Source organism: Acanthopagrus latus, chromosome 1 (genome assembly GCF_904848185.1).
Source record: "Acanthopagrus latus isolate v.2019 chromosome 1, fAcaLat1.1, whole genome shotgun sequence".
NCBI lineage: Eukaryota > Metazoa > Chordata > Actinopteri > Spariformes > Sparidae > Acanthopagrus > Acanthopagrus latus.
In genome coordinates, this window is record NC_051039.1 from 28,154,694 (window position 1) to 28,180,628 (window position 25,935).

The following is a 25,935-nucleotide window of genomic DNA, read 5'->3' on the forward strand; positions in this document are numbered from 1 at the left end:
ACCACAGCAGATTAGATTTGAGATCACCTAGCTGTTCCTCCAGCGCGTGACTGATGGAGACAGGGACTTGGGACGAGAAGGCTGATTGAAGGAGTAATGAGCTGTAACCGGCAGCCGGTTCTGCAGGGACCAGAGGAGAAACTCTGCTTCCACTCCTCCCCCAGCAGCCATCCTGAGAGCAGTATAGTCGTTTTCTCGTACAAGATCCACTTAATATCCCCTCTAAAAGTTTTAATATGTACATGCCCACTCCTACCCTTTCACCCCAGCCTCCACACACTCGCTCTCTTTTTCACGCATCCAATTAAACTTTGGCCACCTCACTCTCTGTTAGCAGTAATCCCCCAATTTCCTCTTCATCTCTGCCCTCCAGCCCTCCCATACCTCCTTCAGCTGGTCCGTCGCAGAGATGGTAGTTGTCACAATGAAAATGCTTACATTCAGAATCATCAAAGATGAGTCCTTTACCATCCATATTTGTGTGTCTCTCCCATATATCATCTTATATAGATTTCAAATCCAACTTCCTCTTGCTTTTTGTTCAGTTTTTTTGAAAATATTAGCATGTGCTAATGCTAAACAAGGCTGTATAACATTCTAAATGTTACATACTTTTCCACCTTTTTCCTGGCACCCACGATACCTTGTGCAAATTATAGATGCAACTTTCAGGCCACCCTGTTACCTAGTAAGAACCAGCATTTTTCCATGCTACTGGGCCATTAACCCACTTTCTTAGAGCAACACTGGTACATCAACATTGTTGTACTTTTTGATAGGTTTTAGGTCAAAGCACTCACGTTTCTGAGCAGAACCTCACAGAGACTCTTTGTCTCTGCCCTCCCTCTCTATTTATGTTTATGTGAAATAAAAGGGCCCTAAGTGTTGTGGAATTTCGGCTCAAAAAAAGAGGTAAAACATAGCTAACATAGATATATTGAAGGCCTCCTTACAACGTTTACACAAACAGCTAGCTTAGCCTTGGCTTGGTAGTCAGACATCTGTTCTGTAGACATATCTACATATCTATGACCTCCTGTTTGGAGACATGCCGTACCAGAAAGATTATATTTCTTCCCCAACACTAGTGTCTGTAAAAGTGTGACTGACAGACAGGCATAATTTACAATGAACCAAATGTAAACTAAACTGGAGTGATGGGAGTTTCACATTGGCTACATTGGTCCTGTTTGTCACTATATCTTTCAAATCATCTGGTTCATGTTTTTCTGAAATGAAAAAGCAAACTGTGTCCGTCACTTCGAGGCAACTCATTTTCCAAACTTGAGTCATGGCGGAGATAATCATTGCCCTGCTTTGACAGTGTTCATCTGAGAGGTTGTAGTGCTTACTCTAATATGACCCCATGCCATATTCAAACATGTCAGCCTCACAGGAATGTATTGAGATTGTATAATGCAGTCTCTCAGTTAGGTCTATGGAGTGTAATATGCAAGCATCCCATTACCTGTAAGATTCCCCTCTTGAGTTTGTCATGAAATTTAGTTTGATTGATACTCATTTCATACATCATTTGCATGTTCTTATAGGAGTATAACACATTTTCCAATCTAATGATTTACAGTTGGTCTCTCTGTCTTATTCTTGTTGTGGGGAATTCATATTTTTGGGATTAGAAAAAAGAAAGAAGCCAGAGGGAAAGCATCCAGAGTTCGAGTTCATATACTGTGATTATATGCATTTGAAGAATCATTTATTCTCATGGCAGTGCATAAATCAGAGTTGGAATCAGACTAGAATGTCATTGTCTGTGTTTGATCATCTGAGAACACTAACATGGCTTTTCTGAGGCACATTATGGATCAAGATTACAATAGACTCTGCAATCACCAAATTCTCTCCTGTCCTTCTATTTTCTTCTTTATCACTCCCTTCTCCTACCGTCCACGCCTGAGGGATTTTTACATCTCCCTGCACAGGGGTTGTGTGGAATCACGATCTCCCTGATGCAACCTCCTGCTTGGTCTGAGCTCTGTTTACTTTGGCCCGTCTGCCTGTTTCTGCCAGACTCCATTTTTAGTTCTTTGTCTCTGTTTATGTCTGGGGATTCACCATATCCCTTTTGCATCAGACACGGGCGAAATCATAAACAAAATCTTTAATCTGCGCTTCAAAGTAAATTCAAAAGTAATTGCAGAACACGGATTGGATTGTGTTGTATTGGAGAAACAATGATATAACTGTGTTTCTGACAAACAGCAAAGGGCCCACACCTGTTCTGTATCTATGGCTGGCACATGCTCTGCCAGTGCAGATCGTGCATATTACGAACTGCACTGAAAAAGTTGCTGATCATTAAGACTTAAGAACAAGTTGTCCTGGTTACATCCTCCCTCCTCTTTGATCCTTGCGTGCCAGGGACACTCAGGGCCTGTGCTGTTCTTTAAAGAGACATTAAGTCGCACTGGTGTCATGAGGGATCTTATTAGTCTTCAGCATGTGAGTGCCATGGCTTGCATCACAGTTGGGGTGGATCAGTTGTTGGATACAGATTCCCAATCCATGTATGACTTTTGTTCTTTTGGAAACTGAATTTGCTTCCAGGCAAAGCTGAATCTCTGATACTAGATCGTGACAGGCTCAGTGTGGAAGCTACCAATAGATCAACTTATATTACTTTTTTTTTTTTTTTCATTTTCATTTGTCATGTTGTGTAATTCCTACAGTTAGACCCACTTCAGAACTACTATTCATGTTTTTAAACCTCATACCTTTCAAGACAATGAAAGAAATCAAATTCATTTGTTGTCAGTTATACATTATCTGCCAGCTATCTTATGGTTCCCAACATGCACTGCATGTGGGTGAGAAATGCCATCATTTTGGGGGTAGGGGGTCTTGAAAAGTCAAAAACAATTAATCTGTTGTTTGCCAAATCCTAAAGGTCAAATTCACAAGATTTTTATGTTGACTAATAATTTTTAAAGGTGCATATTTTTGAATAACAGAACCATCATAATTGTGAATTGATAATCTCACCATTTTTGTTGGGTGTGAAATTATTTTGTTTATCTATGTTTAAGAATTCTGGCTCCAGCTTCTACCAAGTTCTGTCAGCTAATGTTATGATGCTGTTAGTATCATGTGGTATTAAGCATTAAGAGTCCTACGAGTTTCAAGTTTGTGCAAAAAAATGACACTGCCCTGATGTTAGCTTGCTTTGTTAGGGTAAGTTAGCATTGGCTACAACAAACAGCTGTGTTCTGATGTGAAAGCAATGGAGGCGGGAGATGGTATGCCATATTTAGTGGCTGAATGTTTTCAATGACACCGTTTTATGTTTTTAAACTATTTATGTCTTATAGCTGGTCCGATTGTTATATTTACATGTTCAGTGGGTCAAATTTCAATAAGTAATGTCACTTATAGTGATGAATCCTTTTCAGCCTAAAAACCATTGTACCATATTTGACTTGAACAAAACCGCACAGTTAGCCAATGAAGGATATGATCATCTAGCAGTTCAGGTAGACAAATAATTCAGCTTTAAACAGCACTGATGATATTTAAAAGAATATTGGCTTGATAGTGGGAAAGCTGATAACATGAAGGCAAATTGCTTTAACTGACTTGAACAAGTGTACACTAAAGAGTCAAATATTAAATGTTTTACAGTTTTGAAGGATGTTCTGCAAGGGTTCGGAGAGGAGGGTAATAGTCTTTACACAACACCTGAGTTTTAACACAACAAATCGTGTTCGAGCTATGAAATATTAAATCATCCATCTTTGCCTACTACACCTGAGCCTCTCTGCCTGTAGGTGTGAATGAACTAAAGGTAAAGAATTATTTTTCGAGAAGAGAAAAAAGCGAAATCATCTGCAATATTATCAGTATCAGCCATGAGAAGGAGGATATTAGCATTTATCAAGGAACAAACTAACCACACTGTTTTTTACAGTGTAATCTCAGTCGCTTTTTTCATTCCCTGCAGTTTGTTTTGTGCACGCATGCGCACACACACACACAGAGTCGCACACACAGTCACACACAGTCACACATACGCGCACACACACACACACACACACACACACACACACACACACACACACACACACACACACAAACACCTGCTCTCCTCCAGGTGTGTGATTACTCGCAGTGTGCGTCGAGGCTCACCGCCAACCTGCTGTGACTTACAGCTGGCCTGACCTGTCGAAGCTAACCGCGCTCGGTAAACAATAGCCCCCATGCCAGACGCTCCAGAAAATACGACTGTGCGTTTCCCACTGCCTGCCCCTCCACTTTTGGCTGTAACTCAGCCAAAAGACACTTATCAAAGTGCTCAGTGGTTGTAATCTCTGAAGCTCTCATTTTTCATGTGAGTGTTTTACCCGTTGATTGTCTTCTCTTGTAGGTCGTAAAACGTGCACTGTAGAGGCCGAGCGTTTTTTATTGCTTTGTCTGTTCTTTGAGCACCTCTTGTTTTCTTTCCAATTCTTATCAGCAGCTTTTCCCTGTCTGTTTTTTCCCCAGGTTTTGTATGCAGAAGAGTGCCAAGTTGGTGCCTGGGGTGACGTTAGACCTCATCGAGAAGTAAGTGGCACTTCACCGCCATCCTAAAAAAAGAAAACAAACAAAAAAATCTCTCTGTCGCAGCTCTTTCCCCTCGTACTGTCTCGATCTGTCAGGAGGGTGCAGTCTACAGAGATCATTATTCAGTTTCCCTCCTGTCTCTCTCTCTCTCTCTCTCTGTCTGTCTTCCTGTCTGTCTCATTTGCTCTCCCCCCTTATTGTCAGCTGTCTCTCTGTTGTTTTCCATCCTGCAGGTATAATTCTCTGCCTTTGTTTCCCCCTTGCAGCCAAAGCGGTGGTAGTTTGGCTGATTTAAAGCTCCACAGTTCTTCAATAAACCTCTGGGTGCCGAGCGGCTCGGCGCAGAACGTCTCTTGCTCTCAGGCACACACTCTCAGATATTAGCGATCAATATGGATGTCATATCCAAAGTTTTAGTACTTTCACAGAACAGTCAGGGGTGGCTTTTCTTCCTTTTTGCCCTGTACGTGCAGGGGAGTGTAAAAATAACAACCATAATCTAAGTTGGTTGAGGTGACTTGGTTTTAGAAGAAGTAGGTAACTTGAAAGCCGACTGTTATGTCTAGATGTAAAAAAAATATCTTCTTAAGTGTCTCAGCGGTTTGTTTATGGTGTTTGCTAAAGGTGAATTTTCTTCCCCTGCTCAGACTGTGGTTTCAGCTCATTCACGCACGCGCAGCACACCTGTACCTTCCACTTGACTTTAATTGTTTTTTGGTTTTTGATTGAGGGTTTGTGCAGAGACGATTTGCGCTCATCTGCTCCATGTGCCCTCAAGAGCTGTTTTCTGTGTTTGTGTGTGTGAGTCTCCAGATTCCAGGCATCAGGAATGTCTTTTTTTTTTTTACCTACATTATATGTTATACTATTTTAGTAAGTAGTGTCCCCATTTTTGATCTGCTTCCATTTTGATCAGCTGTTGTTCCTGATTGCTTAAAAAACTCAACACTTCTTATCCTTTCCCTTGTGTAAATCTGATCTGATGATCTACACTAAAATGAGAGCATGGCCGTTCCAAGTAGTAGTGTGTGCTTTTTTTTTTAAATAGATTAACAAACGAGTCAACTGTGAGAAAATGGATGACGGACAAACTTTTACCTTTAGACGTGTACTATAACACAAAATGTAATTCCTCTTAAGTGAGAGCTTGTTGACAATAACGAGGATAACAATGGAAGAGATGATGAGACAGGTACAAAGGCTTCAAAAGCTACTGGCTAGCAGTTAACTAACATACCACACACACACAGCTCACTGTTCTCTGCCCATGTGTGTTGAATTATCTCGGTTAGAGGACTGCCTTTAAGTAGTCATTGGGCTGATTTAAGCATTTTTACAAATACGCTTATTACACTGTTTGGTTCAGTGCCAGGGTTGGATCATGTGCGGATAGTTCTCGTGTTCTTTCAACTTGCTTTCCATGCTTCTACGAGATTAAAGTGGGCTCTCCATAGTTGGAACATGTTCCGCACCTCTTACACTTTTTGTCACTGTTGTTCATGTTTTACCACTTTATTATCTTTAAAAATTAATCTCTTTTTTGCTTGCTTTTATTTTCGTGGATCTTATCAACTATATTTGATCTATATTTCTGCCAAATTTAGCCTTTTATGCAGGAAATGCCCCAGCACTGAACACACACACACACACGCACACACGTACTGCCCAGTGACTCCCAGTGCAGGAAGAGAAACCACTAGAGCGATGACGATAACCTTTGAAGAAATATTCCCTTTTTGCATTTGTCTTTCACTTTCATTCCACATTCTGCCTTCACAGCCACACAACATCAGTGGGTGGGTTTGACAACATTGAAGCTCTCCATTCATGCTCAGGCTCCCATGTCCTCTTCATCTTTTATCACTTGTCTCACCAGAATAAAGAATGGGCTTCCGTGGAGACGGGAGAAAGTAATTTATGACCTACGTCCTATGAGCCACATACGTCAGAGACGCCGTTGTGGAGAGTGTTTCAAACGTGATCTCATTCTTCCGTCAGGCATGAGTTAAACACTGATCAGAAACTTCAGAGACAGGGCAGTTTAACAGTGGTGCTTCTCCAGAGTTGAATTCTAAAAGGTTTCTGGTAGAGACCAAGAAACTGTCATCTGAATTCAAAGCTGCAGTCGCTAATCAATCACATGCCAGGCTTGAATGAAGTCAGCTCTTAACCAAGGCATGCTAAAGTAATACTCAATGCAATTCCACTGTGTTGTTGGTTTGATCTTTGTATCAGCCTCTGGGTATGTGCAGCAGCGACATGACAAACAGAAAACACATCACTTTTCCCTGAGAGAACGAATCTCCTCAGGCTGCAGGGTGAAACGGTCAACACAGGTATGCTGCCATGTTTTATAAGATCCTGTGCTCTGCTCCCCATGTTAGCTGTCTGCTTCAGACATACTGTATAGCAGGCAGGATATTATACGGAAAGCCCAGTAAGGTTAAGAGAAGGAGTTCTGCAGCAGCAAAGTGCTGACCTTTTCTGTATCGGTCTGTGTGCTCGATCGTTGTCAGTTCCAAACAGTGTTGAAAAACCATTAATAAAATATCAGATTCATGAGATACATGACCTTGAGTTGACCCACAAGGAAAGAAAATATTAAAAGTGGGATTTCATTCAGAAGGAAAAAAAAAAGTCTGAAATATCAATGGACACTGTAATCAATGGTAAATAGAAAAGCAGAGTCTTCTTCATTAAGATACTGCAATTAAACAAAGAGAGAAAAGTACTTGGTCTCACTCTTGATGTTTCAGCAGCTCTGAACATGTCTGGAGGAGTGCTTTTGTTTTTAGTCAGTGGGGGCTGCTGGGATCTCTGATGCTTAAGTTGCAGTTTTGGTTCATTGCATGTCTAACATGCTGTCCAGAGGGCTGAATGTTGACTCAGCTGATGTCCCTCGGAGTTAAATAATGGATGGTCTCAGAGCTCATAAAAGAAAAATGCAGCTATACCTGTATGCCATCTCACCTCCCTGCTCTGAAGTCAGACATTTTTGAAGGGATGCTTCATCACAACAGAAAATGTCTCAGAATCAGCTGTTTTTTGTGACCAGATGAGTGCAGGTCTTATAATACTGATGAATTTCTGACTATATAAAGATTTTAGAAAAATATCAATCAAATGACTACATAGACTTAAAGTGTTGCTCATTGTGATGCACTCGCCCAGCACCGCAGTTCTCCCCAGCTCTGTGTAACATCTAACCCACAAACACCTCTCTCATTAACCTTGTTCCAGTCACAGCAGGTAGCTGTTTTTATTGAAAACTCTGATGAACCCACTGCACAGACAGATAAAATGAGCAGTTAGTTGGTGGATATAGCAGAGCATCAAACATTTGAAGAGCGCAGTGTTTTTCTGAGGACTTAATGAAGATCGAAGAAAGCTTAAAACATATTTTATATTTGTCTTACTATTTGTCAGATATACAGAAACATGCAGAAGCCCTGACAGGTATTGGAGGAAACAATTCTGGTGATCCAAGTCTGAACCATGTCGTTTTCTCTGTGTGGTTGAATCAGAAAGACAAAATAAACACCAAAGTCGGTTTTTTGCACCTGTCAAAACTTTTTTCTCCATCTGTTTTTTTTTTTCTCTCCAAGCACAAAAACATTTTGCCACCTCACCTGTTTCACGGATAAAAACAAAAGTTAAGGAGATTCGAAAGATTATCTCTGCAAATCACCTGAAAAACAAAATAATTCAGATAAGACCGATGAAAGCTAAAACCTCTTTGTGTCTATTTGATGTATAAAAGAGACAACGCAGGTTTGCTAACACCTTCACCATTTGAGCTGTATAGTGTTTTCCTGGCAAAGCATAACTAAAGTGCATGACGTTTAAGGCAACCATATTTTTACAGTGAGCCATGATAAGCTACCGGTAGCTGCTGTAGCACATCTGGAGCTGCACTGACAGTTACTTTCCAGCTGACCTTGCGGTATCCTAGCAACAATAACACACACAGTTCAAGCCAGGTTCTTTTTCTTTGGAGGCTTCAACAGAGACATGCATGGCAGTTCATTATCGTTGAATCGTTAAGCCTGCATCGAGGATGATTGGTCTCAAATAGTACTCAAAGCAGCTTTGTTCCTTTTTCATCATTTTGGCTTTGTCCAAATTTTACTCGTGGGCAGAAGCAAGCAGCTAATGGGCATTACACTTGCTGTCCACTCACTGGGCACATAGTCACACCTTTAAAGGTCATACACAAATGGAAAGCACGTGTCATACACTCATTTCTCCTGAAATGTTACAGGCCTTTGTGGCAGACCATATTCAGCATAATGTCAGCATCTAGTAGCTGTGGATTTGTTTATTAATTTCATCATTCCTCTGTCTCTCCTCCATCTGTGCACCCTTCTGTCTCCACTTCCCACATACATCCAACACACATTCTGGCCGTATCCAATCACAAAAGCCTTTTAGATAAGCAAGTCACGACAGCAAGTGCACGTGGATTTTACCTGCATCCACTACAGTCTTGAAAAGAAAGAAACGGAGTGATCTCACGAGACACAAGTGTTGTAGGTTGATCTCTGTTCTCAGCCGCCCTCGAAGTCTTCCACAGTCCCCCCGTAGGGCAATCTACTCACCAGGGGTTCTCTTGAGTTAAACTCCATTAAGGAATCACCTCGCTGCGATGACACCTGTGGGTATTTCTTGCCAAGGAGATACAAATGCTTCGTGCCCTCGCTCCACAGAGACGTCACTGCAGCAACCCTCAAGGAGGTAGAGATGAGGCTCCTTGTTGTAGTAAGAGTGTATTCATACGGCAGAGGCATTTGTGACCTTGTCTAATCTTAATTCTTTGTCTATTCATCCGACTGAGGTTACACTTAGGTATTAGCCATGAGAAAGTACCCTCATATTTCTGGGTTCCTATGCATTATGGAAAAGCATGTCATTTGATTTTAGTCATATCCAGGTCTGGATGGGCATTGGAGTAAGACAATCGTGTGTGGAAAAGTGTTTCTAGACAATTGCTCCAATTCTATTTTCAAAAATGTAAAATATATAACTAATAAACAGAAAAAAGATCATACAAGCAGAGGGCTTTTGGAGCACGCAGCCAAAAAAGCTTGCAGATTTGGCATGTGACTACGTCTTAACGCCGCAGCCTGCAGGACTGCTCTGCGTCTAACGCCTTATAACCCTCAACCAAATTAGTTCAAATGGATTGACTGCCCAATTATAGGTTAAGCACACAATAAACTGGAGTTAGAGACTGAAAATAGTACCCCCTTCAATTTGTTCAATCAATAATCAATTTTGAATCATGAATCATTTTCTTTTAAGAACTGCTAAAAAATCAGACACCAAAAAATCTAAATCAAATCGAACTGTGAGATTGCCAAAGATTTACACCCATAATGAGCAGTACGAACGACTCATTTGGATTCATGTGCATTAACTAACTAACTAACTAACTAGAGTATACAGTAGGTGCTTTACATAATAAAAAGGTATTTCAGTATCAAGTATTGCTGGAAATTTTAGTGAAACAGACCAATGTAGCACAACTGAAAGCTCTGAGGGTATTTTTCCAGCCTGTCCAGCAATTCATCCATCTATCGGTCCAACCCTTCACCAATACACCGTCCTTTTCACTCCTCAAATATATTACGCTGGACACTGAGCAAGGATATGAACTGCTGAGTGTTCATCCTTAGTGCTGACTTGCTGAACACCTTTGGCAAGCACTCAAAGTGCTCAGGAGCTGGCCGGCCTTCACAGTTATACAGCAGGACTGTACCTGCCAGGAGCTTCAGACCTGCTATTATTTGTCACTTAGGTTTGGGCCAGTGTAGTAAGAGGTCATTTGCTTACTGACTTCACAAGTTTGCTAAAGTGGTTTCTAAGTGTTTAGCAAATTATGTATCACCATATAATAAAGTCTATTTTATTGACAGATGACGTAAATAACTATATTGCATTCTTCAGTCACAAGACAAAGACGTGCTCCCTGCACTGCTCCAGTGCACCAACTAATGATGATAAAACCACCGTGGAAACTAAATTCTGCAAGTGACAGTGGGTGATGACATTTGTGAGAGAAAATTGGAAGAAAACGCTTGAGCCTGCAACTGTTGTGCAATAAATGTCAGAATTTTTGACCCAGTCATGCCGAGCTGCTCTATTGTGACTATGTGATATTTTCGCAGTGCTGCTTTTGGATTCGTGACAAAAGATTTCCTTCACAAAGTCACACACTGACAGGTTCCTCTGCTCTTCAACTGTGACCAGTCTCAGAGATAAAGGGAGCGAGCAGCACACAGTGTTGTCCATGCAGAGACAGGGGAATCCCTCCTCTCTACCGGACAATACAATCAGTGACCTCCCTATCCTCTAATCTTCTCTACCTTTGTAGTCTCTTACACATGCAAACTCATCCTTGTCTGTAGTGCTTAGCGGTGCTTTCTCTCATTTGTCCTTTCCCCACATACATTCATATTCCTCCCTTTTTCTTCCTTGGACACCAATGATTTTGTTGTTCGGATTACCTGAAATATCTTTGAGCCCCCATTTTCTCTCATTGTTTTACACAGTGTTGACTAAAAGGCAGATGCCTAGGTGTGGTAAAGGTTTTTTCCCCCATTTTGCTTGAGGGATTATTGTCACACCATCTTGGGCTGTAACTGAAAGAGATTTCCCCAATCTCATTTCCACTGTCTTCCCATGGAAGGAAAATAACAATAGAACTAAACTCTGCAGTGCCAGACTACGAGTTGAGGCGTCTCTGTAAAAACTGATGGATGTTACGCAGGTATACACATCCCATTATCCTTTATTACACATTACTGATATACAGCTATGTGCATACTGTGCTGTAATGGTTGAGTACTTATGATACACTTAATGTCAGATTTCAGTACGTCAACGAAATGCTTCATTCTTCTCTGCTCGTGCATGATGTTTCTCTGTGTGTCTCAGTATCTCCTGTGCGGTTATGAATGTCGATGCACGCATGAATATTCAAACTTGAACTCATTGCTATTCCCTCTGAGTAAGTGCCTAAGTGCCTGTAAATGTAAATCTCTTCAGATGTGTTGTGGTAATACTACCGAGCAGTTTGCCACTTTGTGCCCTGAGTCAGCCATGTGACTTACAGTGAGCACGACTGACACTGTGCCATCTGTGTTGTGTTGTGTGTGGTGCAGGATCCCTGGCAGGCTCAACGACAGACGCACTCCTCTCGGAGAGCTCAACTGGATCTTCACGGCCATCACCGACACCATCGCCTGGAATGTGCTGCCTAGAGGTGAGGCTTTACATACACAGACACATGATAGGGATGCACGGTTTAATTTGTTTAAACAGGTATCAACATTTTATTGTCCCCACTTTGATAGAATCAAATCAGTTTATTACAACTTGGGTCTCATCTTGCTATTACATTGTTATGAAACCATTGCACTCATCAAAGTCACTGGTGATACAGCTTAAAACAGGTTTAAAAGAGCAATAAATAGGATTGGTCAGCCAGCTGACCATTCACTAAACCCCTCCCTCTAACATCAACTGTCCAGTCATAGCATTTCATTGGCCTACCTCTGGAACTGGTGTGGTCGGGGCAGGATTAAGAGAAATACTTACATAGTAAAGGTTTGAGGAGTAGCATCCCCACAGCTCCCCCTGTGTAGAGTAATATCACAGTGTTCAGCAGCTCTGGCAATGCCAGTATTGTAATGCTACAATACTGTTGTTCCTGAGTACAATACAGTGTAAAGTTTGTGCTATCTAGCTCTACACTACAATATGATAGCAATGCTACATCTCTTGTTTATGACATGTAGCTTTAGCCTCAGTCTTTTAGCATGATATCATGTATTTAACCAAACATTAAGTTTTCATTTCAGTCATCAGAATTGACAATTGTAAGTAGGGAAAGGCAAGTTTGTCTATGTCTACGTCTTTTTGAAATCAACAACCCATTGTTTCATGGATTGTGGCACTGCCGACATTGTTAGCTGTATATCTCTTGTGTGAGAACAGAAAACCTGGCGTTAGCTAAGGAGGCAGGGTTTAGCAAACGGTCAGTTACACAGGTTTCTCAACCTCTGGGACCCTCTGGGTTTTAGCGATAGAGTTGTGCAGGGATAAAGTATTTTTGTAGGCCAACACAGAAGTGAACATGGTTCCCTCGACAAAAAGCCTTTGGGAACACTGAATTGGATTTTGGATTATCACAGAAAATAAACTCACCTTGTGGCTCAGTAACACTGTGACACAAGGTTACGATACTTACATGCTGTGTTTAGCAAGATAATCCTCACAGATGAACACTACTTTAATGATTTTCAAAGCTTAAAAACAATTGAAAAGCTAATGTTGGCCTATAAAACAGACTATACTGTGGTCGTACGTCACCACCACTAACCACCTTACTATACAATTACTACACATGTATCATCATGCATGTTGTTGTGTTAGAATTAGTAACGAGTTAGTAACTAAAGTGAGCAGATGAGTCTCTGTGTTCGGCATGATGACGTTTAATGTTCCTGACAACTTCTGTTGTCTGATTTAGACATGTGAGCACTTTATAATTCATTTGAAGGACGCTTAATGATGTATTTTATTTCGTAGAACAAAACTTGTAAATGTCTGCCTGTGCCAACCTGACCATTCAAAGATCTCATTGACTTTGAGACAAGGGAACTGGAAGAGCAAAAATGCTAACTGGAAATCAGTTAGCACCAAGGGTTTTAGGACTCATTACTACAGCACCCCATGTCTTAGTGTTCTCAGAACTGGGGATTACTTTGGTCAAAACTATTAGACCCAAAATGAATATAAATCTGTAATGAACTGGAATTTTGCTTTAAAGCAGAAAAGCAAACATGCAAGAACGCTGTTCATACTGGTGTTGAAGGTGGTGGAAACACAGACTTCTGAAGACAGCTAATGGCACACTGAAGTTGTGAAACTAAAAAAAATCTCGATTTCAACATGTCTAGCCAGTGATGAAAAATGAAATGACCTGTGTGTTTCAGCTCAGGGAGTCCAAATTAGGGCGCCTCGTAAGACCATTGCAGCAGTGAGGCATCAGCAGTATGAAAACCTAAGAACATCCCCAGTGGTTGAAAATAGTCAAGATGTTGATATGAAATGCCAGAAGTGCAGTCAGTGCAGGTCGGCTCCTCAAATGGAGATTAATTGTGTTTGGAGTACCCAGCTCAGTAATTGGGGGTATCATTTTAACCATGATTTGGAGACCATAAAACAACCATGCACACACATACACTCTGTATGCTCACAACACGCAAACACGCACACACACACACAGCCTGGAACTAATCATTACCCACAGGCTCAGCCGGGCTAGAGGAAAAAACTCTGCCATCTTCCTTTTTTGACACCTACTTAACTTTTAGCATACAGCTCATATACTCCCTCTCATTGCTCACCTATCTCTCGTATGCAACACATACACTCACACTGACACACTCACTCACACTGAGACTCCCCAGAGACAAACTGTATCCCAGCTAGAATAGCAATGTGACAACGCTGATGGCTGCCGAAGCCTTTTAAAACCTCGGGGCTCTGCTGTTAATGAAGCAGTCCACATCAGAAAGAATCCCTGTAATGAAGGCGCCGCGCACCTAATCCAAAACACACTCGCACATATGCACCGACGCACACACTCACACACAGGCACACACACCGGGTGGCGCAAACACTTCAACATTTAAACAGTGGAATGCATACAGTAGGGACATGAGTTGTCAAACACTGTCTCTCACATAATATCCTTCACACACACACACACACACACACATTCGCTCCCTCACACAAACGGGAACCACAGTCATAAAATGGAGATTGGTGCGGGATTAGCCTGGCCTTATTAGAGTGAATTAGTGAATACATTGATGAGCTGATGAAAACGTGACCTTGCCTCATCACATTAATCTACATATTGCTGTCCTCCTGTATTCTAAGCTTATACACCAGCTACCCTGTTTTACTCTAAAATGTCAGATTTTCTCATTTAACTTCTCTCTTTTACCCAGTTTGATTTACGTTCAGTCGTTCATTGCCCTCATTTTCCTCACTTGTAATCACGTCTTTGTTTAATGTTATTCATCCGCCGCCCTCTTGTGTCCCTGACATGATGGATCATTTCTGTTCGATCTCTGTGTCTTTAGATCTGTTCCAGAAGTTGTTTCGTCAGGACCTGCTGGTGGCCAGCTTGTTCCGCAATTTCCTGTTAGCAGAGAGGATAATGAGGTCGTACAACTGCACGCCGGTCAGCAGTCCTCGTCTGCCCCCTACATACATGCACGCCATGTGGTAAGAAACACACCAACAGAGCTTCATGTACACACATGCACAGATGTCCTTTGTCTCGTGGAGCAGAAGGCAGGAGGAAGAGGAAGAGTCATCCGCTAAGCTTTGCTTTTAGTTCACACTCACTGAAGTTAAGGGATGAACAGATTTTCTAACCGACACATTCTTTGATGAAACAAGAGGTAGTGTTGTGATGGAAAGGCACTGTATGTATATTTAATGTGCAAGTGTTTACTTTTAAAAAGCCATCAAGAGAATACAAAATGCCATCAATATGATCACTTATACACAAATGTTAAATTGCCTCTGGGCTTGTTAAGCTGTTGACAGCAGCTAGAAGAAGAGGGTTTTCCTTTTTTGTATTTTGTATGTAATTTTGAGAACAGACTATGGTTTGCCACAGTGATATATTTATAGCAGTGCCAACTGTGCCGCTATAGAGTCTACAGGCTTAAAGGAATACTGTAACATTATAAGAAATGTGTTCATCAGCTTTCGGTCCCTCAGAGGAGAAGATTGATATCAATTTTAGCTGTGTGCATTTAGCACAGGCTTTGGTCTCAAACAAGTTTAGTCTAGCTTGGCATGACTAAGACTGGGGCTGACTGCTAACTTGTTTTTCCTCAAATGTGAATTCCACCAACTCCAGTGTTGTTACACTATCCTCCACTGCAGAACATTAAGGATCACCAAATTGACACGGATTAGATCATGGACCTGGCATTTTATAAGAATCTCAGAATGTAACCCCGGGTGGGCCTGAATTCCAATTTGCGAACCACTGTGTTACTGAATTCACTATATCTTGTGACTTAAGCATGGGTGTATCGAAAACATGATGCACTGGTTTTACAAGGAGATGACTTACCCTCTGGAGCCAATTACTGACCAGTAAGAGCTGGGGTTGGTGGCTCTATGCAGCATCTCACTATCACTGTCGCTTCAAACGCTTCCCTGACTCTCAACAAAACCTTAGATGTTTGAGTGGCCACCTTGCTTGCCTACAGTTACAACAACATGAAAAGTAAAATTTTTAACAGTTAACATTTGAGATTTTACCCTTACCTTGGAGGCTTTGACCAGTTGTTTGGGCTAAGCTAGGCTTGAACCATCCTGGATCAATGACTATATAGGCATGACAACGATATTTATCTTGTCACCAGACTGTCAGTACCAAAGTTAACAAACATATTTTTGTTTTTAGCGCAGGTTGCTAATATTGTAATCTTTACCCCTGCTACAGTGCTAACAGGAAGTTTGCTCTCAGTCAGCAAGAAAGTATCATGCTTGTAGGATTATACACAATATTATTGCCGGCATCATAGTCTGACCTCAGATGTAGAGCGTGACTTCTCATTAACAGCCACTAATGAATTCATTTAAAAATAGGCCAAAAGGGTTAAATGATAATGGACTTACATTTATACAGTGATCATCTGGTCTACTGACTACCCGAAGTGCTTTGCAGCACTTGTCACATTCACCTGTTTACACACACATCCGTGCACTGATGGCAAGAGGCTGCCGTGCAAGGTGCCAGGCTGCTCATCAGGAAACGATACAGCACTTCCTGACCAAAACACTCCACGATACTTCTGTGCTCAATCATTCCATTTAGTATTGTGCCTAAGGCCACCTCGACAAGCAGCCGGGGGATCTGTGGCTCGAACCCCCAGATTAGTGGGTGAACTGCTCTGCCTCCTGAGCCGCAGTCATTTTAATACTTAAGCCAGCTGCAGCAAATGCACCTTTTTTCCCCACAGTTGAACCGACTTTCATTCTGTGAAACAGATACAAAATAAAACGCTTTAATTACTTTCACAACTGTTAAAAATAAACACTGTCGAGGAAGTGCGAGCCAAGACATGTAGGTGTTTTTACTTGCTTTGGCCCTCTAGCATATGCATACACCTCCTTCATGCTAAGTATAAATGTCCATGTTTGTGTTTCTCAGTTATTTCTACATGTTGACTGTTGCCGGTGTTGCTGTACGTGTCGCTCTCTGCTTAATAATGGAAGCAGCTATAACAGTGTCCTCACTTGTAGCAGCCCCGGCCGACCTGAATGCTGCACAGACAGACACAAGGCAAGCTTTATGGGGAGTCGAGGCCCTGCTGCCTTAACCCACCCACCCCTACCTCTGACTGAAAGTGGAAGATACCTGTCCTCTGGGGGCTATTAAAAGACTTTGTGTGACATTTTAGACATATCTAGCTGTGGTAGACGTGGCATATTTAGGTTAAAAGCAGTGGTACTGAAATACATAGCCATAGTGGTCCACAAAAAAGTTTTCTCCGTCAATTATTCAGTGACACAAATTTAAGAGTGCTGTGCTCTTTACTCACACAGCGCCGAACAAGGCTTCTCACAGTGTTTTACATTTTCTGCCATCTTTTTGATTTGACCATGTTTTCTCATTACTAGCATTGTAAACACACACACACAGATGTGGTAAAAGACCTCCCTGTTGGCCACTGACTTTACATGCTCCTCCACAGTGTGTAAGAAACATTATCCCATCATCTATCTCCCTTTAGTTACACAAACACTTCTTCCACTTTATCATTTCTCTTCTTGTTCTGCTATAAATGCCTCCCTCCATCTCTCCCACTCATTATCTGGCTCATGTTGGAAATAAACAAAAAAAAAAAAAACCGCTATCTGACTCTCATTGCCTTGAGGAGAGACTTGTTGTGTAACACCCTTGCATCAGTTATTGTAAAGAACACTGCTCCCTGCTCCTTGAGCGAGCACTACCTTTTCTTTCTAGCTTGTAGCGGCCTATTATTTTAGATTGGGGGTATATTGCGCTGTTTACTGCCAAAGAAATTGGGGGTTGCACTTTGTTTCACAGCAGCGCATGCAGTATTAAGGAGGACAGAATAACGACAGAAAGGTGCTTTAAGAGTGTGGGAAACGAGACTGAGAGAACAATAAAAAATGGAAGTGCCAGAGATAAAAGGCGAGTGGAAAAATAAAAGTTGGGATCAGCATAGATTGGGGGGGACGATGGAGAGGGGGAGTTAAGCAGTTTGGGGGCTTGTTGATTGATGTAGGTGCCCCAACACAAACAGCAATTGTTATTCAAATGGGGCAGAATAGGGGAGAGCAGATAAACCCAAGGCTGATGACTCCCCTGTGGGTAGTTTCAGTGTGGGAGTGTGTGCGTCTACTGTATATATGTGTTTGTGAGTGTGCGTCGCTGCGCCACTCTGCAGGCAACAGGAAAAAAAGAGCTTAGTCAGCCGCCAACTGGTCCCATACACTCCTCTGTTGTTGTCGCTGTCCCCTTGTCACACACACACACACACACACACACACACACACACACCCTCTCTTTCTCACACAGACACACACACAGGTTTTGGTGATGAGTTACTCATTCATATTGGCAGGCATCGTGTGAGTTAACGCTGTCATCTCACACGGTGCAGCAGCCTCCTCCCTGCAAGCGTGTCTTCGCGAATTAGAATGCTCTATCTGCTTGTTTCCTCGGTGTTGGATTACATAAACAACAGCGGGGAGAGATATTTTGTTAGCCAAGTTTACACTCAGACTCTCTGCGCTTCAACTTATGAAACCTAGAAAAATACCTCTAGAAATGTCTGTATATTAGGACCAAAAAGTTTATTTAACCCTCAAATATTTATTTTAATTACAAGAAAATGTAAGGTAGAACATTTTTTTTTTACAATTGTCCCTCGCTCAAGATCACCAAAAAATACAAAATGCAAGATGAGATCATTCTTCAGCATTTCTTAGAATTTTTTTTTTTTGTGCAGTCAAGTTGTGATGGGGTATTAAAGGCAGATATGAGCCATGATGAAGCAAAAGAAACAGATAATATTCGAACACCAATGGCACAAGGTAATACTGGGTCGCACAAACAAAGACGAGAGCTTACATAATCAAATTAATCAAAATCAGATGAGACTGCATTGTACTGTTCTTACAAAAGGTCTCGTCATGGCATAGGAAGCTCTAAATAGATGAGATGCTGAAGAAAATAATATCCAGTGTGAGGGAGAGATGACGTTTGTGTCAGACATCAAAAAACTTTGACCTGTATCATTCTAATCAAATGCCTTCCCAGTAATATCTCAGATTTATTCTGAGAGCTATTACCTTTGGTTGTGAGCTTTTGTGTTCCCAACCTAATAATGCCCCAATCTATAAATGACTTTCCTTCCCAATTAACAAATACCACTTGGACCTTAGTACATTTGTATGTTAGTGATTTTGAATCCGTGCTGTAAACAAGCATTGACTGTGCACTGACAAATACTGCACTGACATGTGCACCTAAAAACAAGCATCCCAAAAATCAGCAGCAGCATGCATTTATTTTTTAATGTAATGTAAATACATACATTTACAGTTTCCAACAGCAGCGCGTGCAGATGCAGCTCTTCAAATGTAGCTACATTTTTGAGTGCAGTGAACTCGTCCACGGCCTCTTTCACATCCAACCTGACCAGCCCAACCGTCCGAGGCCGGAGAAGTTAGAGGGTCGGGATAAGAGCCATGCTAATCCAGCTTGTATTTAAGGCTGCTCCTGGCTGGGCTGGGCTGGTCACAGGAAAATGAATTTGATAAATTGACCCAGGCTGGCCAAGCAATGGGAAACCAGAGCCCCAAGATGATGACATCAGAGATGCCCACATCTTTACAGAGATCTGTCTCTACCACAGCATCTCAGATGAAACTGTTGCACTTGGTGGTTGGAGCGTGTTCCAGGCTGACAGAGCACAGGACAAGAAGAGGTGTTGACTCTATTGATGCTTGGTGCCCAGGCACAGTCCACGTTGATTTATAGTGTTTATCTCATGTTGAACTTTTAATGTTATTGCTGCTCTTTACATTCATCGGGATGAAAATTCTATGAATGTGCTACGTGTCTACCTACTCTTACTCTGTATCTAAAAACTGTATATATGCTCGATGTTTGTGTCGTGTAAAGGGATTTACAAATTATAGTTTCTTTATGCACCCCTTTTTTGTATAATGACAAATAAATCACCTTGAGTAGATATCTTTGCTTCAAATCTGTTGGCTTACTGTAGTTTCAACCAGTGTGTACGCATCACTCTAAATTTCACATGGGTTAATTTCTCTAAAATCAGGCTTTATATGGCAGAAAAAAAACTGCATAAAGTGTTACACCTGTTCTTAATAATTCACTAGGTCTGTTCTGCACTGTTGACATTTTTGCTGAAAGGCTAAATGTTCTGCCGGCCACAGAAGCAGCTGAGTGTATAAATTCTTCCATTTAGCCTGAACTTTAACCAACTGACATGAATGCTTGAATAAATTGCCTTTTGTTGACATTTTGTCGTTGATGGCGCGAGCATACCCACCTGCCCAGGTTTCCAATTGGACAGCTCCTTTATCTAGACAATGTACTGCATGTTTGCACACTACACATTCATAATGGCAGTGGACCTGGTGCTCCTTTAAAACTGTGCGGTGCAACTCTATTACACTGCTCCAAGCTAATGGGAAAAGCAGTTTTAAGCAGCGGAAAGCGTCTCAGACATGGTGAACTCTGTGTCACTCGCTCAGCATCATTACATCGCAGTGCATCTACTGGGAACATGAATCGAGCCCTAACTCATGCTAACTGAGAGGAAAAAGCCCCGTCGAGGCCCTGAGCTCAATTTGCTGCAAGAAAAAGGAGCCAGAGAGTGGAAGAAAAGAAAGACAGACCGAAAAGACCAGAGAGGCTGCGATACGGTTTGATGTGAGTTACATAACCCCATGAATTAGATATGATGACCATGAGAGAACGCGGGTGTTTAGAAGGGGATTAAAGGTGCCTTGCTGCCCTCTCCAGGATCTGTGGGCAGGGAATATGAGGAGGTGTATGTGCACAGGGAAGAACAGGAGGGAGAAAGGGTGAGCTGAGGAGAATGAGTCGTGGGATGGGGAGAGAAACATAACCAAAGACTTTTGTGTTGCTTCAGGTCATAATGAGATGGCTTTAAAACTCCAACAAGTATATGGGGTTTTAGAGTTGTTATGTCTAATGTGTGTGGAAATTCTAATGTGCTTTGTGTGCGTGTGTGTGTTCACTCAACAGGCAAGCATGGGACCTTGCTGTGGACATCTGCCTCTCTCAGCTGCCTACCATCATTGAGGAGGGCACCGCCTTCAGAGTAAGCGTGCGTGTGTGTGTGCGTGTGTGTGTCTGTGTGTGTGTCTCGGTTGTCTTTTCCTTTTGTCAGCCAGTCCTGACACCTTTGAGGTGCTTGTGAGGAAATTTTAAAATATTGAGATATGTATCCGGTATCATGATTAGAGCCGCAGATTTATCAAAATGGTCAATATTGGCAGTTGGCATCACATAGATATCGGTATCAGCATATATGTTGTCCAATGTGCACAGATACACTGCACAAAAGGTTGACCTAAATTCAAGAAATAAACACTAAATCTGAGGAGAAAATGACTTCATACTAGGGAAAATATCTGTCCATGCAGCAAGATATCTTTACTTGACAAGAAGTTAAGTTGTTTTCAGTCTAGACATGATTAGGCTTTGATACATGTTCAAAGGTTTGAAATGTTTTTTTTAGATCAAATTACTTGAAATCAGTCTTCCTACAGCACAGTTATAAGTCAAATACACTGAATATTAGTAAATATTTCTTAATTAATTTTCTGTTGTATTCTTAATTTTAGCACATTGACACAAAATAAAGTCGAAGGAACAAGAAAATAAGTCACTCATTTAGGTGGAAATTACTTAATACTAGTGGAGTATGATGATCTTGAAATAGGTATAGGCCAGTATTTAAAACGTGTCCTAAATCACAGAGCATATATCTTAAAACAGGGAATTTTACACAGGGCCCTACTAAAATAACAGGACTGCATGCAAGTGAAATTTCTGTCTCATTTATTAACCAGTGAAAGTAGTGGTTTTCACATAACAGTCTTATTGTGTAGTCACTCAGAGGAGCTCAAGGCAGGTGGTGGACTGCAGAGGTGCCGGCACACTGGAGCGGAGTCACGGACAGGTCTTTACACAGGAGGTCGCTAAAGACAGAGGAAGATGAAGTAAGAGTGAGCACTAGAAAACACATGAACACTAGAGTAAGTCTTAGCATACGCTGCCGACTGAGCCATGTACCGCGTGAGGTAAACAAAATCATCTGGCAGCAGGACCCGGGCTTTAAAGCAGGGCTGATTATCAACCTGCTGCAGGTGCCTGTGTGTGAACTCCGTCCTGTGACCGCAAAACTCCACCCAGCCCACCGGTGCACCTCTGCAAGCAAACAAACACAAGCACAACAACACAACACAGACACTGCAGCCGTTGCAAGTCCGTTTGTAGAGCCGATGTTTAGTTCGTCCGTTGTGGGCTACTGGAGAACATGTCGGACTTTCTCCCTTTGTAGATTGTTACGTGTGGCTAAAAGGCCCATGTAACACATAATAACTGTATTAGGCAATAACCATAATTGATAAATGATACATGTATACTTCACTGTTTACACACAATGAAATGCTTTAAAAACCATGTATTAAAAAAATTACAAATACACACCAATTCTTAGTTTTAGGTGAGCACACTAATGAGGCCAAATTGCCCTGCCCTAATTGAGACTTGTTCATCTTAACTTCAGAGGTGGAGAGGCCTCTCCATTTGACTGTGTTTGTGCAAGTGTGTGTGTATAGGTTGGTGGTTACTGTTTATCTAGGATTGATGGATGGCTCTTGTTCCACTGACGCCCGTAAACATCAACAGTTCCTGTTTGCACTGCAAGTTCTCCACCAGCAGCATCTACAACATCTCTATTAATCTTTCAACCACACACACTCACAGACTCATTCCCCGCGGATAACATTGTAAAACGTCAGGTCTTATAATTCAACTGTGAGTGTCAAATAAAATATAGTTTCTGAAACCACCGGCCCTGCACTTTCAGCCACACTTTAGTGTTATATTTACTGACGTGGCTAGAGACTGTGATGGAGATGCTGAGTGTAAGAGGAACACGCTGCGAGAGGCTGATTGAACTGATGATGACTTACAGTACAGTAAGATATCTTGGTCAACACGGTCCATTTGTTCATCACCAAAGCCTGTCTGTGTGAGAGAGAGTGTGTGTGTGTGTGTGTGTGTGTGTGTGTCCATGATGCCACCAGATGCTGGACAGATCGCAGAGCAGCAACATGTTCTTTGTAATCAGAAAAGTCTGAAACAGACAAAATGGCCACAGAGCAGCTTTTCCCCAATGTTAGCTCTTTTATCTTGGACCCGTCCGTTTCCTCCACCTGGCCCTCTGAGGTAGGCATCTTCTGCATCGCTCCCCCGGGGGCAGTTTTCCATCCTCAGTGCTTCTCTCCTTTCTCCTGCACTCGGGTCTAAAACACTTACCAGCAGCGTAATTGAGCCTCGGAGGACTACTAAAGGAGATTTTCCCTCTCTGTCTCGCCCTGTCTTTCAGGAGCCTTTAAGTCCTCTCTGATGGGCTTCAGCTGTTTACTTCATCTTCTTGGTCTCCGTCACAACTGCCTTTAAAAGCTGCAGAAATTGTTTTTCCCTCAAACTCAGAATTATTTTTTTCTTGCGATAGTTAGCCAGTATTGGCAGTAGTTGAACCCTCTGCTTCACCCCAAGTATACGCTTATGTTCCACCAAACCATATGCACAAAAAATTAACATCATCGTCATCAGCATTAGAAAATCACACAAATGGTCCTGTATTTGTATTTTAACTCAAGACGTGGTGGACCTCAGAGTCTGCCACTTCACGCCTGGCATGAACATGCATCTCCACTTCTTCACTGTCTCAGCTGACCACTTGTGATCCAATCTCACTTACCCTCTCTATATGCAAATAAAAATGGACCCAATGTCTCTTACACAAGGAAAGATGGAACTTATATAGCATTGTCTGAATTTGCAAAAATGCCCAAAAATTGAGAATATGGTATATATGGTATTTCACAATATTTTATGAAACATTCCACCCCCCAGACTTTCTTAATGGACAACAGTTAACTAGTATACATTGGTTTCTGTTAACAGCATTTACCACCAATAAAAGGTTGTCTTCTTCCATATATTTAGTTTAAGTGATGACATCAGTTGAAACTGTGCTCAAACAGCTGCTACATTTGGCAGGTAAAACGCACTTTAGACATGGAAGCACTTGGACTGGTATAGCAATGTACTATTTACAAGGAGAGAAATGATTGAATGTGTTGCATTTAATGCTGAATTTAGGAAAAGGCATGAATTTGTCGTAGACTGCATTTCATAATGTTTAGAAATGTTTCTCCTCCCTCAAGAACTCACAAAATGTCAAGATTTGTTCAGGAGTTCTGGGGATATTGTGATTATGTCATTGGCATCACAGGGAACCACATGGAAGTCAGACAGCATGTTATCAGCCTGTAAGGACCATGACAGTCCTTCAGGATGTGTGTCGATAACAGATCTGAACAAGGCCTTGGTGTTTTTGTTATATGTATTTCATCGTGAAACCAGCAGGAGCATCACATGTTTCTTTCTTGGGGTTCCTCTTCTATTCCTTGTTTCCACTCTCTTCTTTAAATGCTGTCTGTACTGTCAAAAGTGAGTCTTGTCTCGGTTTGAGAAATATTGAATTCTACGTGAAGCAAGAACCGTAGTTTCTGTGTGTTGTCTCTGGAGCGATGAAACCTATGTAGACCAGCATGCCTCTCAAACCTGACTGTGAGATCCATTCTCCCTTACTGTAAATGTCCTTACCGTCAGCAGAAAAACAAGAGAACAGAGGGGTTGATAAAGCTGTCCATACTTGAGTTGCAGTGAGTGTTCTGCGTGTGTTTTGCCTGAGGTTTTGCCTCTCAGGCTACATACAGTCTGCCTGGTATCATTGGTGAAGCTCTCTCAGGTCAATGAACGTGTCACAAGTGTGTTTCCTCAAAGCAAGCCTTTTCAGCTATTTAAAAAGACATATCCATATTGAATTTACAAAAGTCATAAATATTTACTCTTGCCTGCCTTCAGCTGTATTATCAACTAAAAGTGGTTAATCCATTTATCTCTCGTCTGCTGCGTATTTGGTCCCAATTTGTGGTAATTTGATTAATTAAATCATTAGGAATAAATTAGGAAAAACTGTTCGGAAGCGCTGAAAATACTAAAGTTAAATAACTCCATGCTTTTATACTTTGACTCGTATTTTCATAAAATGGGTGTTGAATTGCATCCTATTTGATTTGGAAAAGGTGTCAAATAAAGGTGTCCTCTCACATTAAGTTTGGTTAACCCTATTTACATAATAGACATAATAAAGATGCAAGAATTAAAGGGACATTTCACCCAACAGTGAAAATTCAGTCACTATCTGCCAAGTTGTGTACTCCATGGAACATTTCTGGATCTTGAAAGCAAAACAACTTTGCAGCAGTCTCCCAAACAGTTGAAGTAGATGGGGACAACAAACAACCCCAAAACATAAAAAAAGGATTCATACAGCTCGTCCGGTGTAATCCTAGTCTCCAGAAACAAGTCCCCATTTACTTCAGTTGTTATGGAAGATGTTGCTGTGCTGTGAAGCAGAAGCAGAAATGTTTTGTGGACTACAAAACTGCGATTGACTTTTCATCTGCATGACATTAAATAGATAATGACTGAAATTTCATTTTTGGTGGAACTTGTTCTTTATATATGTTAATGAAATCAGTAAAGCATCAGGGTCTTTGTATTAAAATATGCCACACATTTTTACATTCCCTCCCAAAATGCAAGATTATAACCAAATACAGGAGCTCAGTCTCGTAGCTAGGACTACACCCTCTTTACGCCATTTGCTCTCATGTATCAGTGAGTATGTGAGTGTGTGTATGGAGTTATTAAGCTTTGATTATACACAAATTAATGTAGCCATCCAGCCACGAAGCATTGATATTTCCCCCCTCTACATCCATCAACACTCTACACAGTGCTGTCATAATTCCTGCTGCAATATTAACGCTCGGCATGATCAAAAACTCTGCGGCCAACAACCAATCAATCAGGCAAACTGCCGTGGCAGCACAGAGAGAGGGGTGGGGGGGGGTGATCATGATAGATCAAGATTT

At 41.6% G+C, this 25,935-nt stretch overlaps 1 protein-coding gene across 9 annotated transcripts in view; it reads left to right on the plus strand.

Annotated features, from left to right (window-relative positions):
* Nucleotides 1–25,935, plus strand: part of rptor (regulatory associated protein of MTOR, complex 1) — a 182,220-nt gene that overhangs the window by 84,750 nt on the left and 71,535 nt on the right. For 6 of the 9 annotated variants that reach the window (XR_005075259.1, XR_005075265.1, XM_037099484.1 and 3 more), the window contains exons 8-12: nucleotides 4,498–4,557; nucleotides 11,721–11,821; nucleotides 14,715–14,859; nucleotides 20,936–21,011; nucleotides 21,805–21,915. Coding sequence is in view for 7 of the 9 variants with exons in the window: in XM_037099484.1 (XP_036955379.1) it covers nucleotides 4,498–4,557; nucleotides 11,721–11,821; nucleotides 14,715–14,859; nucleotides 20,936–21,011; nucleotides 21,805–21,915 (493 nt within the window). In the remaining 2 variants the exon portion in view is untranslated. The remainder of the gene's footprint in view (nucleotides 1–4,497; nucleotides 4,558–11,720; nucleotides 11,822–14,714; nucleotides 14,860–20,935; nucleotides 21,012–21,804; nucleotides 21,916–25,935) is intronic. The other 3 variants (XM_037099514.1, XM_037099528.1, XM_037099520.1) reach the window with 1 other exon arrangement.